Source organism: Phodopus roborovskii, unplaced genomic scaffold, assembly GCF_943737965.1.
Source record: "Phodopus roborovskii unplaced genomic scaffold, PHOROB, whole genome shotgun sequence".
In the NCBI taxonomy this organism is placed as follows: Eukaryota; Metazoa; Chordata; class Mammalia; order Rodentia; family Cricetidae; genus Phodopus; species Phodopus roborovskii.
The window spans coordinates 2,399,631-2,417,843 of NW_026126417.1; the positions used below are offsets into that span (position 1 = coordinate 2,399,631).

General features: G+C 44.2%; 1 protein-coding gene across 1 annotated transcript in view; it reads left to right on the forward strand.

Annotated features, from left to right (window-relative positions):
- The window catches only part of Scg5 (secretogranin V), a 42,411-nt gene continuing 24,198 nt past the window's right edge, over window positions 1-18,213 (forward strand). Inside the window, exon 1 of the mRNA XM_051183785.1 lies at window positions 1-273. Coding sequence (XP_051039742.1) covers window positions 48-273 — 226 coding nt within the window. The 5' untranslated portion in view covers window positions 1-47. The remainder of the gene's footprint in view (window positions 274-18,213) is intronic.

Sequence of the window (18,213 nt, forward strand, 5' to 3'; positions counted from 1 at the left end):
AATTTGGGCCAAGTTATAAACTTGGTCCTTTCTTCTACAGATTAAAAATGGCCTCAAGGATGATCTCTGTCCTGCTATCTGGCCTTTTGATTTGGTTGATGTTCAACTGGAATCCAGCATCTGCTTATAGTCCACGAACCCCTGATCGAGTCCCTGAAACAGACATCCAGAGGCTGCTCCATGGCGTTATGGAGCAGCTGGGCATTGCCAGGCCACGTGTGGAATACCCAGCTCACCAGGCCATGAATCTTGTTGGGCCACAGAGTATTGAAGGTATGCAATGTTCCTAACTGACAATATTTCCATTGAATTTCTGAGACTACCGTCTCCAAATACCAGGGTTTTTTGCTTTGTTGGAAGTCTCGTGTAGACCAGGCTCACCTTGAATTATCTATGAAGCCAAGGATAACCTTGAGCTCCTGATCCTCTTGCCTTTACCTCCCAGGTGCTAAGATTGGGGAGGAGGAGGGTGCAACTTTCTGAGAAGCTGAGAAGGAAAGCTGGGGCTGGGGGGCCACATATTAGGCAAGCACTCTGTGGGACTATTTTCCCTTCATGTTCTACATGGCGGTACATACATAACATATCCACAAGGACAGCAAGACTACCTCTTGTGAATTTTTTCAGTTTTCCAAGTTCCTGATATAAAAGGAGTTCTTAATTGGTCTAAATAATAAAAACCCGGAGTCAGATATAGAGGGAAATGCTGAGAGATCAGAGAGAAGAAGGAGCAAGCCACAGCACACCTTACCTCCTAGTGTCTCAGTGGACAAGAAAGCGAGTTCCTGTTTCTTTCCATTCATATCCTCTCTCATTTCCTGACTGTCCTAGCTATTTCCTTCCTGTTTCCACTCAGCCATCTCACTTTTAGTCTGTTTGTACAGACCTCCAAACCTCTGTGGTTAGCTAGTGGCATGCTCCATTCTCTGATCTTTAGACAGGCTTTATTTATATAGGCAAAACACCACCACATCCTGATAAGGTTCTTATAAAACTTTAAGTTGAAATCTGTATTTCATTTGCTTGCCGTTTAATTATATGTCAAAAGAGTCTTCCTCTTGGGAGTGGGCAATGTATTTCTTAGGAAAATATGAATTCTCTCTTTGGATTTTCTCATAAGCCACATCTGGCAAGTGCTGTCTCTGATGGATAGTTAACACATAATTTTCCCTGATGTGATTGGCTTACAACACTGTCTGCTCCAGAGGTCTGTGTTAATATATGATTCCCATTTCTGTCTTGTTGCCCATCACTTTGAGCCATCAGAATCGCTATGTATTTTGGTTGACATTTGTCAGGAATAGCTTAACCCAAATAATTTGAATATGCAAGCACGAAACTATGGCAAATGACTTGTAGCAAAATAAATCAGATAGGGTTCCTTGTCATTATTCTGCTAGGAAGAAGCTAAAATCTTAATGGCCAGCCACCTGTTCCTGTTTATTTAATGGTTTGTTTTTGAGATGGTAAATATATCTGCCCTTTTTCCACCAGTGAAAGTACATGATTAATCACTCTGCTGCTGTCATGGAGAAGGTTCTTCCTGCTGTCATAAGCCTTGTTTATGCAGAGCCTCATTTTATTCACTCCAACTATGTATTATCCTCTATGGGTCTGCCATTGTGCAGAATGACGGGCAGTTCTGCCTTAAGTGACCCAGGCTAACCGGGAGAAGGAAAGTGGCAAAATGTCATTACAGTGTATTCCGATGCACACTACTTCCATGGAGACTGGTCAGGAATGGGGGGAGCCTATAAGGAAATTCTTTTTAAAAGTAACATTTGGCCTGGGGTTTGGAGTTTGTATAGGAAATCCTCAGGGAAACATGGTGAAAGGGCAGGGATTACAATAAATGGAGTTAATGAGTTCCCATCTTTGTCCATGAGGGATGTCTGTTGACTTGTGCTTTCTTTGACTATTGCTCTACAACAAATTACCGAAGCACTGGCCATTTAACAGTATGCCTTTAACTGGTCACAGCATTGGCTGTCTTACTCCATTCGGAGTCACAATTCAGGTGTTGACCAGCAATGAAAGCAAGCTGATATGGGACCCTTTAAGCTCATTATGGTGATGGCAGACTTCATTTCCCTGCAGTTGTCAACCCAAGTTCCCTTTTGCTTGATGGCAATCAGCTGGGTCCCTTTCAGCTCTTAGAGGCCACCCTTGGGCAACATGCTGTCTCACAACATGCAAAATGCCCCCTCCAACAAGAATGTTCTCACAGTATTTTACTTATCCATTATCAGCCCCTTTAATCTGATAAAGGGTCCCTGCATAGATTCATGGGAGTGACTTTATCTCACCACCTTTCATCTAAGATGATGACCTAGTTTTCTCCAGTCCCACCACAGGCAAGGGCAGAGACTCTTGCATGCTCAGCAGATAAGACTCTTGAAGCCATTTCTGCCTCTTACAGCTGAGGTGGAAACTGACAGAAAACAGTCCAAAGGTAGTGGGAGAAAAGAAACTTAACACACTCCTCAGTTTTTCCCAATCCGTGTAGGTTTTAACTGAATGGCCTAATTCCTACTCAAGTGAATATATCATTGTTTTCAACTCATCCGCCTGTCTGTATTGTGTGCTTAGAGTTACTCATGCCGTGTGAAATAGCTCTTCTATTCTCTAACAGCATCAGAAAGAATCAGTTAAAGGAACAACCCCCTTCATCCCCCATCCCCCAGTTTTTATAGAGAGCATACACAGTACATGCATTCTGATATAAATTTCAACATGTATTTAATGTGGTTGTAATTAGTAAAAAATCTCCATGGATTTAAGTTCTAACTCCATCACTTATTGGTGGTATCATCTTGTAACACCTTATTTAATTTCTTTGTCTCTGTTTAGCTGAAGTGCTTCTCTGCAGGTACCTTAAAAATAGCTGAGTAGGAGCATCTTCCAAATATATAGATTCTTGGCCAAGAGCAAGATAAGAGGACAAAGTAAAGACTACTAGAAAGAGGCCCTATGTAAAGGACAGCATGAGATTCGATGGCAAGGAAACCAAACTGTGTCACGTCCACATTGTTTCCTTTCTGTGTGTGACCTCCATGGGATTTTCTTAGGCCCCCTTCACACGCAGTCACAAGGGCTGTTAATAAGAAGACCACAAGACACCTCTCTGTGCATTAGCAGTAGCATGCAGGCTTTGCTGATTTATCAATTTTGTTTTGTTTTGTTCCTTGAGACAGGATTTCTCTGTAATGCTTTGGAGCCTGTCCTGGAACTAGCTATGTAGACCAGGATGGATTTGAACTCCCAGAGATCCACCTGCCTCCTGGAGGGATTAAAGGTGTGTGCCACCAATGCCTGGCAGTTTGTCAATTTTTTTTTTAAAGATTTATCTTTATTTTATTATGTGCATGTATGTCAGTGTAAAGATGAACCCATGTCCTCTGGGAGAGCAGCTAGTGCTCTTAACTGCTAAGCTACCTCTCCAGCCCCCTGGTTTGTCAGTTTTGGTGTTAGAGACAGGCTCTCATATAGCTCACCCTGGCCTTAAATATCTCATGTAGCCACAGATGACCTTGAGCTTCCCACACTCCTGCCTCTACCTCCGGTTCCCAGTCCTGTTTCTGACCACTCATCACATTGGTCAGTTTCTCTGTACCTTATGTTTCAGCACTCTGAATCTTCTCCCAGCTCATGGAGCAGAGTTCTGTGCCATAGCTAAATGCTACTCTTGTCATTGTGCCCTCAGAAGCAAGGCAAGTTAGTATCGGTCACAAGGTCAGACCCGGAGAGCCGGTTGCTAAGGTTGAGGCCTTGGGAGAGCGGAAGCTGCTGCTGCCTGCTGACACTCTTAGTGAACTGGGGTGGATCAAACAGTCTAGCTCACAGAATACTAATGGCCTCCGGTTAAAAATAAAACCAAAACACCACCAAACTGTTCTCCTAAGTGTCAGCTGTTTCTTTCCCCACACTTTAAACCACTGGATACTTAGCACTGTGAAAACATTAGGTTTTAAACCATTAAGACAGACATGTATAAACTATTAACATTTGATGGTTCTCAATAATTTATGTTGTTAAACATAAAATTATCAAAAAAAACCTTTTTAAAAACACTGACTTGGAACTTCGTTTTTTTTCAAAATAAAGATAACTAAAACTTAAAAAAAATTATATTAAATGGGGAAAAAAGCCTTCCTAAGAATAGGATTCCTGAAAAGGCAGACAGGTTTTAAGGAGCATGCTACCTACCCTTGGCCAACCTTGCTGAGTAAAGGAGCTGCAGTACCTCTACCTTGCCACATAGTGGCAATATTTGCCTCCCGAACAAAGGCTGAAGGAAGGCAGGTTGTAACTGTGGAAGGGCTGAAGAGCAGCCTCTTTATTTCTAGATAGTCTCTTTGCATTTAGAGGAAGAAGAAATAGGACTGTCTTTTGGTCCAGATGCCTTGACTAAAGTCTGTTTCTCAGTTTTTCCCATTCTAGAAGAATCAATGGGAACACAGGTTTGCAACTCACACCGCCTACATCTGGGCCTCCAGTCTGGCTATCTTAAGATCACACACACACACTACGGTAATTCTTTAAAAATAGCCTGGAAAATGATTCTAAGCTTCCTGTATGTATCAGCCACCTGGATAATAACAAGAAAAGTTTTAAATGCATGTAGGTTAGAGAAGATGAAAATGGTTAGTTGTCTTTAAGGCAATCTAGGGCCTCTGGGAAGGGGTGTGAAAGGTATTTTGGATGTGCCTAACTCAAGAGAGCTGGGTGAAGGAGGGCTTTTGGCATCATTTCCATATTAGGCGTGGCTGAGGATGTGTCGTGAATGAGGTATCCCAGGAAACATCGCTTATGGAGACAGAGCACCTACTACAAAGTCCTGAAGAGCTCAACACAGGAAGGCCAGGTGGACAAGAATCTGCAAAGGGAACTGGGGGTGCAGGGGAAGTAGTTCCATAGTAGGCATTTGCCTGACTTGCATGCAGCCCTGAGTTTGCAAAACATGGAAGGGGGATGGGAGGAAGAAGCAAACAGACCAATCAGAAAGATGAGCAGAAAGAAGAGTAGAAAAGAGGAACCCCGTGTCTCCACTTATTCCTAGAACTTATTCCTAGAATGGTTTGGTCAAGTCAGAGAATGGTGGAGGGACTGGAGAGTTTGTGTTATAGAACCGGGGAGGATTTTTATTAAGGTCATTATTTTCAGATATGAGAGATTCAAAGTCATTTAAGTGCTAATTGCCAGGGATCAGTGTAGAGAAAGAGTTGAAGGTGAAGGGCAGGAAAGGGAAGACTTAGGGAAACTGATTTCTCTTTCTTTTTTTATTTTTGTAAGCATTGGTGTTTTGCCACGGGTGTCAGGTCTTATGGAGCTGGAATTATACAGTTGTGAGCTGTCATGTGGGTGCTGAGAATTGAGCCCAGGTCCTCTGGAAGAGCAGTTAGTGCACTGAACCATCTCTCCAGTCCCATGGAAAACCAACCTTAATAAACATTTTATGTCTTTACAACAGTGCAATAAAAATACAGTCTTACTGTGTGCACAAAATATAGAGAGATATGAATCACCTCAATAAAACAGTTTGTTAAGGAATATAGACCCAAGCCAGATGTGGCAGGACACACTTGTAATCCAAGAACTGGGAAATTGGGTGGAGGCAGAAGGATCATAAATTTGAGGGTAGCCTGCTTTATATAGTGAGTTCCAGGCCAGTCTGGGTACAAAATGCAACCTTGACTCAAAAACAAAATCGCAAATTTAAAGTGGTAAACCCAGTAGTTTATAAACAAGGATTTTTGCATTTTAATAAATAAGCAGAAAGTGCCAATACTTTCTATCAGACTTGTGCTTGATTTGTGCAAATTTTAAAGAATATAAAATCTTAGTGCATTTCCTAAATTAATATGAATTTTCTCATGATGAAACACCATTACCAAAAGCAAGTTGGAGAGAAAAGGGTTTATTTGACTTACACTTCCACACTGTGGTCCATCACTGAAGGAAGCTGGGATAGGAACTCAAACAGGACAGGAACCTGGAGGTAGGAGCTGATGCAGAGGCCATAGAGGCGTGCTGCTCAGCCTGCTCTCATAGAATCCAGGACCACCAGCCCAGGCATAGTACCACTGACAATGGGCTGGGCCTTCTCCCATCAATCACTAATTAAGAAATGCCCTACAGCAGCATCTTATGGAGACCTGTTCTCCAATGTGTCTCCCTCCTCTCAGATAACTCTAGCTTGTGTCAAGTTGACATAAAACAAGTCAGCACAGATGTCAAAGATGGGCATAGAAAAGCAGCATAATTAGTGAGGTGAAGCTTACCGCACAACAGCTGCTAACCTCCAGGAGTTATTTATCCGGAGCCCGGCTTGTCGTAGTCTGCCTGGGGTGCACTAACAAGAATCCAGTAAACTGGTGTCTTGCCCTTCTGCCTCTGCTCACAGCTTTTGAAAGTGTGGAGCAGGCGCTGGCTGAGCTGTTTGGTGAGAGCCTGCCTCATGCTTCACCAGCAGCTGTCTCCTTGTAATGTCTTCACACGGTAAAGGAGAACTCTTGGAGGCTTCTTTCCCATCACCCATTGGGTTTAGACTTCAACATATCATTATTGAAGGGACATAAACACTGAGGGTGTCTCACAGCTAGTGTCCATCTGTGGGTTCAGGGCCTGAGCTAGACCCTGCTGTTCCACCAAATCCTGCTTCTTGGAAGTTCTAGGTTCTATTTCATTCTTCTGAATACCAGGCACCCAATGTGTAGGATCTTGGTGGACAAACAGCATTTAAATCACGCGCCCATTCTATTTCTGTGACAATAGCCTGAGTGAACCAAGTGGGGACAGTGCGTTTTGTTGCCTCTAAATTGTTATGGACATAATTTCTTTCTTTCTTTCTTTCTTTTTTTTTTTTCTTTTTTTTCTTTTTTTCCTTCTAAGCAGTTTTCTCCCTTCCCACTTTCCAGTTTGGTTCCCGTGAGGTTCTGGTGGGGAGGAAGATCTAAGCATTAAGCATAAAGCATCCCTCCCTTCCCATCTACTTGTAAGCCATTACCTCAGGCTTGGCAGCCTAGGACTCCTTCCTCTTCCCTGTAGTGTGGGCTTAACCCAGGAGGCTTCTTGGATCCTTGTGAACCTTGACTCCTGGGTTTTTTTTTTTTTTTTCTGTCAGACATATCTGCCCAAAATCCATATTTGTGCAAAGCCCATGGTGTTTTAACTAGAACCCCCTGCCATGTCATCGGACTCAACGCCATCTGGAAAAAGAGCCAGCCAAGGAGAAGAAGTGTGATGAGCCACCTGGGAGGCTGTGATGAATGATTTCCCACAGATAACTGACCAAGTGGATTATGGACATGTAGGAAGTGGAAGAGCAATAACTAAATTTTATGTAGCATTTATGGTTTGCAAAACTGCTTTCCTGTGACCTGTCTTATTTGATATAATCATCATAAAGACTGAAACTGTTTAAGGTTTACCACAATGGCTTGAGTTCTGTAAGTTTGTTGGCAAGCCAGGTGCGTGAGGCTTGAATACATCTGTCCCTGTGGACTTGTATAATTCTGGGCTATTTCGTTGAGAAACTATAACGATGCTGGGCATGATGGTAAACCACACGTGGATATGGGTGGCTGGCATTTCAGGGACCTGAGGCCATAGGAAGTGAATGGTCTGACAAGTTTCCGTCTTGAAACAAATTGGTGCAAACATCTTGGTCACCACAGTCCATAAAGAGTTAGTGAAGCAGGCCAGGTTTAGCAGACCACAGTTAGGCATGGCAATTAAATCTGAGTGTGCACATTGACCACTGCGTGTCATGTGATTTTCAGTAGGGAGAGGCATGTGGGATTTGGGTTTAGGGAGTATCTTAGTTAGGGTTTCTATTGCTGTGAAGAGACACCATGACCACAGCAACTCTTGTAAAGGAAAACATTTAATTGCAGTGGCTTACAGTTCAGAAGTTTATTCTATCATCATGGCGGAGAGCAAGGCAGTGTGCAGGCAGACATGGTGCTGGAGAAGGGGCTGAGAGTTCTTACATCTTGACTCAACAGGCAACAACTCACAGGCAAGTGGTTTGTCTCCCTGGGCATGGCTTGAGCATATGGGAGACCTCAAAGCCCGCCTCCACAGTGACACACTTCCTCCAACAAGACCACACCATAGTGCCACTCTCTCCAAGGGCCATTTTCTTTCAAACCACCACAGGGAGTGAGGAGAGGATGGATTGTACAGCTAGCAGGATATACATTGAGATAGGCCTGGCTATTGTAGCTCTTGCTTGGATGAGTCGTAAAGCAATAACATCTCTACACCATACAGTTTAGTTTCTTAGTTCAAAAATGGAGCTCTGCTGCCTGGTCCATCCCACAGTGTGGATGTGATAGCTAAATTAAGGTACATCAAGGCACTTTGAAAAATGAAAAATATGTTACACAAACACAATGTATATTTCCTTGCTTGTTTAGTGATGCAGGGGATCAAATCCTGCTAGGCAAGTGTTCTACCACGGGGCTCCATCCCCATCTCTCAAAGCATCATTCTTATGCTTGCCACTTATTTTGTCTTCCCTGGTTTACTTCTGGTTGTAAATAGCTTGAGGTTTGAAAGGTAATTCTTCCAGTTTCCCATGTTCTGCTAAGCTCAGGCCAGAGAAAAACCACTCTAGTAATTGCTGGAGGAATCAGCTCCACAGGACTTACCTTCACCCCAGTGCTGGTGACAAGGGAGTTAGGATCATGGGCTGTAGGGAGGAACAGTGCTTGGTGAAGATGGCTGAGCAGCAACTTCTACTCAGATTTGCCTTTCCCATTTTATGCTCTCTGGATTGTATGGCCATCTCAGTGTATGTGTGCATTATTACAGAAACAGTCCTGTTTGGAACAGGGGACCAGGGAAGCTGCCACTTGGATAACCATCACAGTTGTTGAGTCTCTCTGAGGATGAATGCCATGGAAACTTGGGTTTGAGTAGAAGTAAAGAGAAAAATTCTTCTTACCCATTGTGTCAAATACAGATGACTATTGGGTGGGTGTGGCAGGGAAGGCTGGGCACATTTGAGGCTGCCAACAGGTTTGTCTCTGTCCAAACAATTGGTAACTTCTTTTGGCAGGTGGTCTGTATTGCCCAGGCCCCTAAGCTCACACAGGGAAACTCCTGCCTCTCTAATAGCCCATCCTGAACTTGCTGTCTGGGTGTCCCTTAATGACTCTCCTTGCAGATAAGGCTTCCACACATCTGGATGCCCCCTCAGTGGTGACAGCTGTGCTGCTCAGTGGTACTGGCTGGGGGATACACGTATTTGTCTGTGTTGGTCAGATCTATGCACAGTTTGCCAGCACCTCTGAAGGCAAGTGTCTCTTTGGCTTGCTATGTAACTGTTACTCAGCAGAGGACACATACTCCGTGTGTGCCTTTTCCAGGTGACACATTTGATCACTCCCCCCATCCCAGGAGCAAGCACAGACTTTTCATGCCATGTTAGAATAGCCACAGTACAGATAGGGGAGGGGCATTCAACCCACAGGACAGAGATCTGACCAAGGCAGGGTGACACTCACCTAGGGCTGAGACGACTGTACTGAGGGGGCCTCTGCCAGGAGGGGACTTGGGAACTAGTAATCACTCTCCCCACGAAACTGACCTATTTTTCCTTTGCATGAGGCAGGGGGGACAGCCAGTCTAGGCTACTGGCCTACCTTGCAGAGGAAGACCCAGGAGACCTTCCTAATGCCATCCTCCTAATAGGACAGCTCAGAAGGCTTGTGTCAACAAACCCTGCACAGTTTGGATAAACGTGAATGACTAACGTTTTCCCTACAAGCAGCAGGAACGGACGGGCCTGCTGGGAAGAATTCCTTTGCTGTAAACCACGGAGCGGGTCTGTCTCCTGAACCCAACCAGCGTGTCTTTTCTCTTGTCTCTTCCCTTCTTTCCATGTTTCCAGGCCTTCAGCAGATGATGGGAGGGACCATTTGTTGAGTCTGTCCAGACCCTAAATAGTTCTTGGTCACTGAAGTGTGTAAAAACATGGCAGCGACGCAGGTGCTATTGTCTGAAAGTGTTTACAAAGAAAAGGGAGGAAAGAGCAGTTATTTGACAGAAAATGACACATTGCACTAATACTGTAAGGCTCTTGCTTTTAATGTGTGGTCAGTGAGTAGAACTGTTGGCATCAGCTCCCATTTAACTAGGTCTGTATACGGCATGCCGGAGCCTGGTAAGTGCCTCTGGCTTTTTTTACAGGCAGAGTTTTGGTGCCTTGGGGTCTGGGCCATGGACCAGCAAGATGAGCCTTCAGGCAGGGAGTGGTCAGAACTCCTAGCTGGCCAGATTGGGAGCTGTGGCTACAGTCAGTACCTATTCATGTTCCTCCTGAAGCCTACTTTACCTTGCTCTTGGGCCTTCTTATGTCGGATCACCTCCCTCATTCTCAGGGAAGGCATTGAATGTGGGAGAGGCTGAGAGACAACTGACAGAGTATGCCCTGCTCTGTGGATAGTTAACAGTGCTGTTCTGATGGGGAATCAGTAAGAATGGGGAGCGCTTGGATGCTGAGTTCTGCTTTCAATAGAATTCTTTCCATGTCTAGAAGCAGACCATAGTGTTCATTCAGTAAGGACAAAAACACAAAGTAAATGGCTGAATGGGTCCCAGAAGACTTGCAAACAGCTTTTGTGGATGATGGGAAATGCATGTATGACACTGACATTCATGTCCTCTGGTGCCCTGATGCCTTTCAGATACTCTGCAGCCTTCTGGCTGTGGGACACATCTCACATTGCCCTGTGTGCTCAGGACATGTGCCTCTGTGAGCTCTTGCTAAACAGTAGTGTAGAATGGTGAATTCTTTTTCCTCCTTTCTACCCAATCTTTAAAAACAAAACAAAACAAAAACTAATTTTATGTACATTGATGTTTTGTCTGCATGCATGTCTGTGTGAGGGTGTCAGGTCCTCTTTGACAGGAGGTATAGACAATTGTGAGCTGTCATGTGGGTGCTGGAAATTGAACCCGGGTTCTCTGGAAGAGAAGCCAGTACTCTTAACTTTTAAGCCATCTCTCCAGCCCTCCATCCCTTCAATCCAATCTTAAAGCTCTAAAATATGGAGGAAATATGGTAGCACTTATATAACTTCAAAAATACGTGTGAGTAGGGTTGGAGAGATGATTCAGTGCTTAAGAACGCTTGCTGTTCTTTCAGGGGACCAGGGTTCAGTTCTGAGCACCCATGTGGTACCCCAATACCATGTCCAGTCCTGTCCTGGGGATCAGACGCCCTCTTCTGCCCTCCACAGGTACTGGGCACACACTGGGTATTTTTTTTTAATATTTGGAGTGGATAGAGACTCCATGAAAAGGGTAAAAAGAATCTGTAAACTACTTAGCTAAAGAGAAATGATCTGGTAGAAAGGAAATAATCCTCCTTTGGGGTCTATTGTGTACTTTGTATGTTAAAGCTTTGTTCTCATAAATCCTTTGTGCGTGTTTCTGTTTTAAAATAGAAGAATATGAACAGTGTGCCAAGAATGGACAGCTGGAGGACATGGGATCTAGATTTGGATCCTTTATGTTTGACTCTAGAGCAGAAGCAAAATTTCCTGTTGATGGCCTGCATCCCTCACCTCTGCCCACTAGAGGGCGGTAGAACCCCCCCCACCACCACCACCACCCTCCTCAGTGAGACAGCTAAAAACATCTCCAGATGATTTTAAATGTTCCTTGCAGGTTAAAACCTGTTGAAACATACTGGTCCAGAGCATTAATATCTCTCTGTCTCTGTGTCTCTGTCTCTGTCCCCTTCTTCACTCTTCCCCTTTCCTCCGAATCTCCCACCCTTTCTTATCACCACTGAACTCTCCAAACAAAATTTGGGGAGTAACTTTAAGGATTCAGTAATTATGTTTAAACGTGTTTTTACCATAAAAATGATAAAAAGCCATGCTGAATCATTAGGACAAAATAATAAAAAACTGTTTACAGTCTTACCACTTAGAAGTTTCCGCTTTTGGGGGGTGGATGCTTTTTTACTTTGGTTATTTCCTCTTCATGAGTAGTCTTAAAAATACGCTTCAAATAAAGGTTTTAAAATCATTTGTCTGTGTGTGTGTGATGGGGGAGGTGCTATGTGCACACGAGAGTAGAGGCTAGAAGTTCCAGGCAGACTCTTGCAGCAGATGTTACAGAAGGTTGTAAGCTTCCTGTTGTGGGTGCTGGGAACTGAACTCAGGTCCTCTGCAAGAACAGTAAGTGGTTTTTTTGGTTTGTTTGTTGGTTGGTTTTTGGTTTTTGGTTTTTTGAGACAGGGTTTCTCTGTATTGCTTTGGAGCCAGTCCTGGAACTAGCTCTGTACACCTGGCTGGCCTTGAACTGACAGAGGTCTGTCTGCCTCTGCCTCTGCCTCCCGAGTGCTGGGATTAAAGGCCTGTGCCACCAGCGCCCCACTCAGTAAGTGTTCTTAGCCACTGAGCCATCTCTCCAGCCTTTATAAAAGTATTATTTATCTTTATTTTGTAGTAAATATTACTGCAAAATAGTTTCCTATATCCTACCAAGTCAATATCATTATTTTATATTGCATTACATTATATTCTATACACAGTGCAAACATTCACCAAATGGTAGGCATTTAGAGTTTTTCCAATTTATTATCTTCATAAATATTTCTTCAGTGAATATATGTGCACTTAGCCCTATATGTAGACTCTTGATAAGTTCCTTAGGGTGTACATTTATGAGAAAAGAATAATTCGACCAAGATCTTTGTATTTTTAGTTTCAATTTCCTGATTACTGTCAGATTGTTCTCATCTAGTTAAGCGATATATTTAGTGTTTCTCTCTCCCTCAGTCTCCTCCTTCCTTCCCCAACCCCTCTATTTTCCCTCTCATCTCTTCATGGGCAATATTTTTTCACCTGCTTTCTGTGAGCACCATCCTTTAAAAATGCCTTTGACAGACAAAAGTGACATCTTACTGTTTTAATCAGTATTTAGTTCAGATCTACAAACCAGCACATTTTTCCTTCCATGTGTGGAGTGTATTTGTTTTTCTTATTCTTTGAAGTGTTCAAAGTGTTGCATTCCTTCTTCATTGGCTGTAGTAGTACCTGGCACTTTCCTATTGCCTGCCCTGTGTTTTCACGTCCACATTTTAAGGTTTTTAGTATGCATAAGATCCTGGGGGTGGAAATCTGCAAGGAGAGCGGGAATTGTGCACTGGCCGCTAGGTGGTGCCATTGGCTCAGAATGGCATTACTGCTCTGGCGAGTAGGAGGCTTTTGATTAAAAAGTGGTTGTGAGCACCTGAGAGCTCTTTGCCTACACAGGACACTATTGGTTTGGTTGAGTCTGTAATTAACCTGCCAATGATCAGGAATGGGCCCAGTGCATTTGTGTGTGTTCTGGGGCAAGAAGGTCAGGGCCTTCTTCATTTTTGTTTAAAATATGTGACAGTTGTGAGGAAATACTTTACATTGTATATAGTTGCTAATAAAATATACAGCCTCATGGTTTTCAAGATATTCGCATCACAACAATCCATTTTATAATATTTTGTTATCCGCCATCCCTGTCATTTCCTCCCTTTCCCAAATCCCCAAGAGCACTAATGTGGCTTCTTGTCACAGAGATTTCATACAAATGGACCCTCCTGTAGATGTTCTTTGTGATGAGGGTCCTTTCTTACTGTTACTCCAGACTTACCAGTACTTCCTCCCTGATTTCCTGGCAGGAGACATGAGCACTTCCCTGTCTACCTAAAACAGTTGTCTTTCTGCCCTCTGGCTCTTCAGTGATTAGCCCAGAATGCTAACATGGAAGATTTCTGAGTTCCTGGCCTCCCCGGAGCTTGGGTTTGGTGCACCGGGCATCTAGGGCTGGTGAGGATTGTCTGTCAGGAACTCACGTGACTCTACTGACACCGAGCTGCTCGTAGTGGGGAGGTCAAACTGGAGAAGAAAACAACCAGGTTTTAAATGAAGGTATAAGAGAAACAGACCCTTTCTTTAAGCTTTGCTGTGCCAGCTCCAGCTTCAGTCCCCTGTCCCTGAACAGGCTGTAATATGCTGCTTCCTATCAAATGGTCACCCTTGACTGGGCCTGACAACAGGACATATCTGAAGGCCATCAAAACCAGTGACATCAGCCTTATTTACTGTTCGGCTGGCAAACACCTCAGCTCAGCATAGCAGAAAGAATACTCAGTCTGCTGCCTAAAGCTCACCAGAATATTCCACTGCCTGGTGCCTGGGGCTGCTGTGAATATTCGATGAAAAGTGACACACTGAAGCCAACTGGCACCTTAGAATCAAGGAACAGGGTGGGACCTGTGGGAACCTCCCGTCCACCTACCTCACTTCGGAGTCTGCATTGAGTCTACAGAGGAGATCTTTGCTGAAGGCCATGTGGCAGCTGTTGGTGTAAGGCCAGCCGTGGCCCTGGGAGCCACAACTTTGTATCCTCCTCTCCTTCCCACTCCACCCCCACCCCTTCTCACCCCCACCCCCACCCCCACCCCCGCCTTTCCAAAAGTCCCTCCCTTGGGATAGGAAGACTTTTCAGAATTAAGCAGACTCTGGTCTCATGTATTCATGATTGCGGATCTAGAGGATCTGTAATATCAACATTTGTGCTGAATGAGTAGGAGTTGAAATCATGATAGCTGAAGAAGTCATGGTGGTCTTCACAGATGGCTTTAGGAACAGCACAGAGCAGAGTTCAGTAGGGCCTGGAGCTTGTGGAATTTGGTCCCCTAAACTAAGAAAAACAATACAAACTTGCAGTTTCATAAGGGCTGGGAGAGATGGCTCAGTGGTTAAGAGTACTGGCTGCTGTTCCAGAGGACCAAGGTTGGATTCCCAGCATTCTTGAGGCACCTTACAATTGTCTTGAACTCTAGTTTCGGGGTACTCGGTGCCCCTTTCTGGCCTCTGCAGACATCGAGCATAAAGAAGTGTGTGTGTGTGTGTGTGTGTGTGTGTGTGTGTGTGTGTGTAGGCAAACCACCAATATACATAGGATTTAAAAATAATAATGATAGCTGAAGGCCTTTAAAGCAGTTCATACAAATGTGGAGTCTCATTTCACTTCACTGTCCATCCACTCTTAGGACTTATGAGAAGGGACCTGCCTTTTTGTTTATATAAATGCCACCAGCTGTACTGAGAAACATTTTATAACCCTCCACCCTCAAGGAATAAAGACCATCTTGGACATATACATACAGAGTGCCTGCTCCATGTGAGCCGGAGAGGTCAGGAAAGCTAGGCCTCACTTGGTGTTTGGTGCTGAAGCCCAGGGTGAGGGCTGATGCCAGATTCCCTCCCAACTCTCCACATCTTTAGTTTCTTCTCAGAGACTCTTTCATGGCCATTCTGATTCTGGATGCTTTGCCCAAAGGGGACTCAGATACAGGTGTGAATGAAGCCCGTTAGCATCATGGGATGAAATATTTTCAAAATCTACACCAATTTTTAAAGTTATGTCACACCTGTCAAGTCCCTTAAATCCACATCACTGTCTTGAAGTGAACAGAAGGAACGCATATGATCAGGGTGGCCTTTCCCTAAAGTGTGCCTAATGTCCCGAATCAATAGTAGAACACCCACAAAATTTGTTCTTATTCTGGGAAACACCATCATCCATTCTGTCTGTTTAAACAATAATGTCAGCATTAGACATTTTTTTCCCCCTCATTGTTAACCTGCTCTTGCCACTTTCCAAATACAACTTGGAATTGGAGATAAATCTGGGCTCAGAAGAGCTTGGTTAGTTGAAGAAATGTCATTCTGTTTGCTTCATTCATTCTTCACTGTTGGGTCTGCTTTTCTGAGTTTCTGTGAAGAGGACCACCAGATGGTGAGGCTGAGTCCCATTAGGTAAACATAGCAGTGTTTCCTTTTCTTCAGAGGTCCCTTGGATTTCAGGGAGAAATGACAAGGGATTGCCCATCATCGTGCCATTGTAGATTCGTCATCGTGCCATTGCATATGCCACAGCTGAGATGGCAGTTTGAGCATTCTTTGGAAATGAGGGAAATGAGCCTCCCCCGGGACCTTGGATACAGAGGGCAGTGGATTCACAACCCCTCCATGGAGTGCAGGGTGGAGGACTCTGACTGACACCTGTGCTTGTTCATTTCTGATGTCATAACCACTCCTGTCACTTGGCTGCCCAATCATGAAGTGCTTCCTAGATAATTCCACACTTTTTAAACAAATCAATCCTAAGGGGGAAGGGGAGTAAAAACAATACAGAACAGCAGACGGGTATTTAAAACATGGTTTTAATTTTAAAAAATTAAGTTTTCTTCTTCAACTCCTTCATGAGCCATTAAACAAACTGCTTAGTAGAAAAACATTAAAAGCCACTTCCATTAGAGATTTTGAATTCTTATAATAGGTTAGTTGGTCTTGGGGAATTGAGCCAGGGCTATCCCTTTAAAATGCTAACTCTAGCCCCACCCCCACCGGGAGAGATGACTCAGCAGGTAAAGGCACCTTGCTGTGCAAGTGTGACAACCTGCGTTTGATTCTTGGAATCACGTAAATTTGGAAGAAGAAATTGGACCCCCCAGTTGTTTTCTGACCTTCACACATGCATTATGGCACACCCTCATATATGTCAATACACACTAGTTAACCCTAGTTAAAGTTTTGAGGTTCCTGGCTATCATAAGTGAAAGTCCCCTGTTATCTATGGACTTGGATCACCCATATTATCATTTGAAGGGATGAGAAATCAAAGGGGTTAGCTAGGCAATGTTGCCTTTGTCTGGCTGACTGTGTGCCTGCCATCCCTCTTCTGGTCTACACAGCTTGAGTTCCTCATACCCCCCCTGCCTCACCCCCCCCCACTCCTCCATCTTTGTGATACCTTTCATTTGTGTTTCCCATCACATGCCTTTAGAGCCCATCTCTAACTGTAATATACATGGCATATAATTGGTAGTTTGTTTGTTTCTGTTGCTGTTTTATGCCTAAAGACTCTTGCCAGGCAGAGATTTACATAAGGAAGAAGGTGGGAATGTTTGTGGAGATGGGGAAGCCACAAGCTAGAGAAACATCACTAAAGCTTGGTAGAGGATTTATTTTAAGCATCCCTCTCCATAGCACACAGATCACTTGCTCTCCCCAGTCCCCTCCCCCGGGGACAGATTTTTTTTTTTAAATGGTAATATCTGCTAAAATCAGAAACAGAAAAGAATGTCTGTTTGTCCAAAGTAAATGTTTGTGTTAGCAATTTACAAAGGATACTTAACTTATCTACAGCAGCTTTGGGTGGAGAGAGGGAACGGGAGATTGCTACTTACTGCAGTTACTACTTGGTAAGGTCAAGTTAGCCATGATGCAGAAGGCTTTTCTGACCCAAACTGAGGCCCTTGGCTTATCCTGAAGACTGGGGTTAGGGATCAAGGATAGATGCTGACATTGTGGGATGATTATTTTACCAAGCTGTGCACCCCTAATCTATGTTGGTGTGGGGCTTGGTGCCCCAGGGTAGCTGGCAGAGTAGGACTGTGGTCTGGCACAGTAGTGCTGGGCCCTGCTATCTTTCTTGTCCATTCTATGCCACTGGGATTTTCCTCTGTCTTGACCATGTGTCCCCTGTGGCCTGCTTCCCTTTGAAAGTGCAGGCTAGCTGGAAAGCTGAACTTGGGTAGAAACCATTCAATAACCTTGAGCCTGGGGCAGAGGGTCACATCCGCTTTCCTGAGGCTTGTGTCCACCCCTACTCATCACTGCCTTTCCTGTTGGAAGTTTTAACCGTAGACCCTTCTCTGATTAGGTGTTTCTTAACTGTTTCCCTGGGTCTAGTTTGGCCTGTGACATCTGCTCACCTTGATCTCTATCTGCCCACCAGGCTCAGCATTGTCCGTGTACACTGTCCCACCTGAGACCTGAGACCCTGACACAGATCTACTTGATTCATTAGCTGATAAAGCAGGGGGCCTGGAGTTCCTGTTAGCAAGTCACCTCTTGAACATCAAACCTCCTTAGAAGTCTGCTAAGATGCAGATACGTTATGCAGTGGGTTACAGTTTATTAATCATTACTCATTGTGATGATTACTCATTATCATATAGTCTATTAGTCAGCACTCATTGTGGAATGACACATAGGCCTCGAGGACAAAACAGAAAGCAAAGTGCACCTGGGCACGGGGCACTCAGACTTAGCATAATCTTTTTCCTTCTATACCCTTACCTGATCCCCACCATCTCCATGATGGATACATCATTTTATTTTCAAAACTGCTCATACC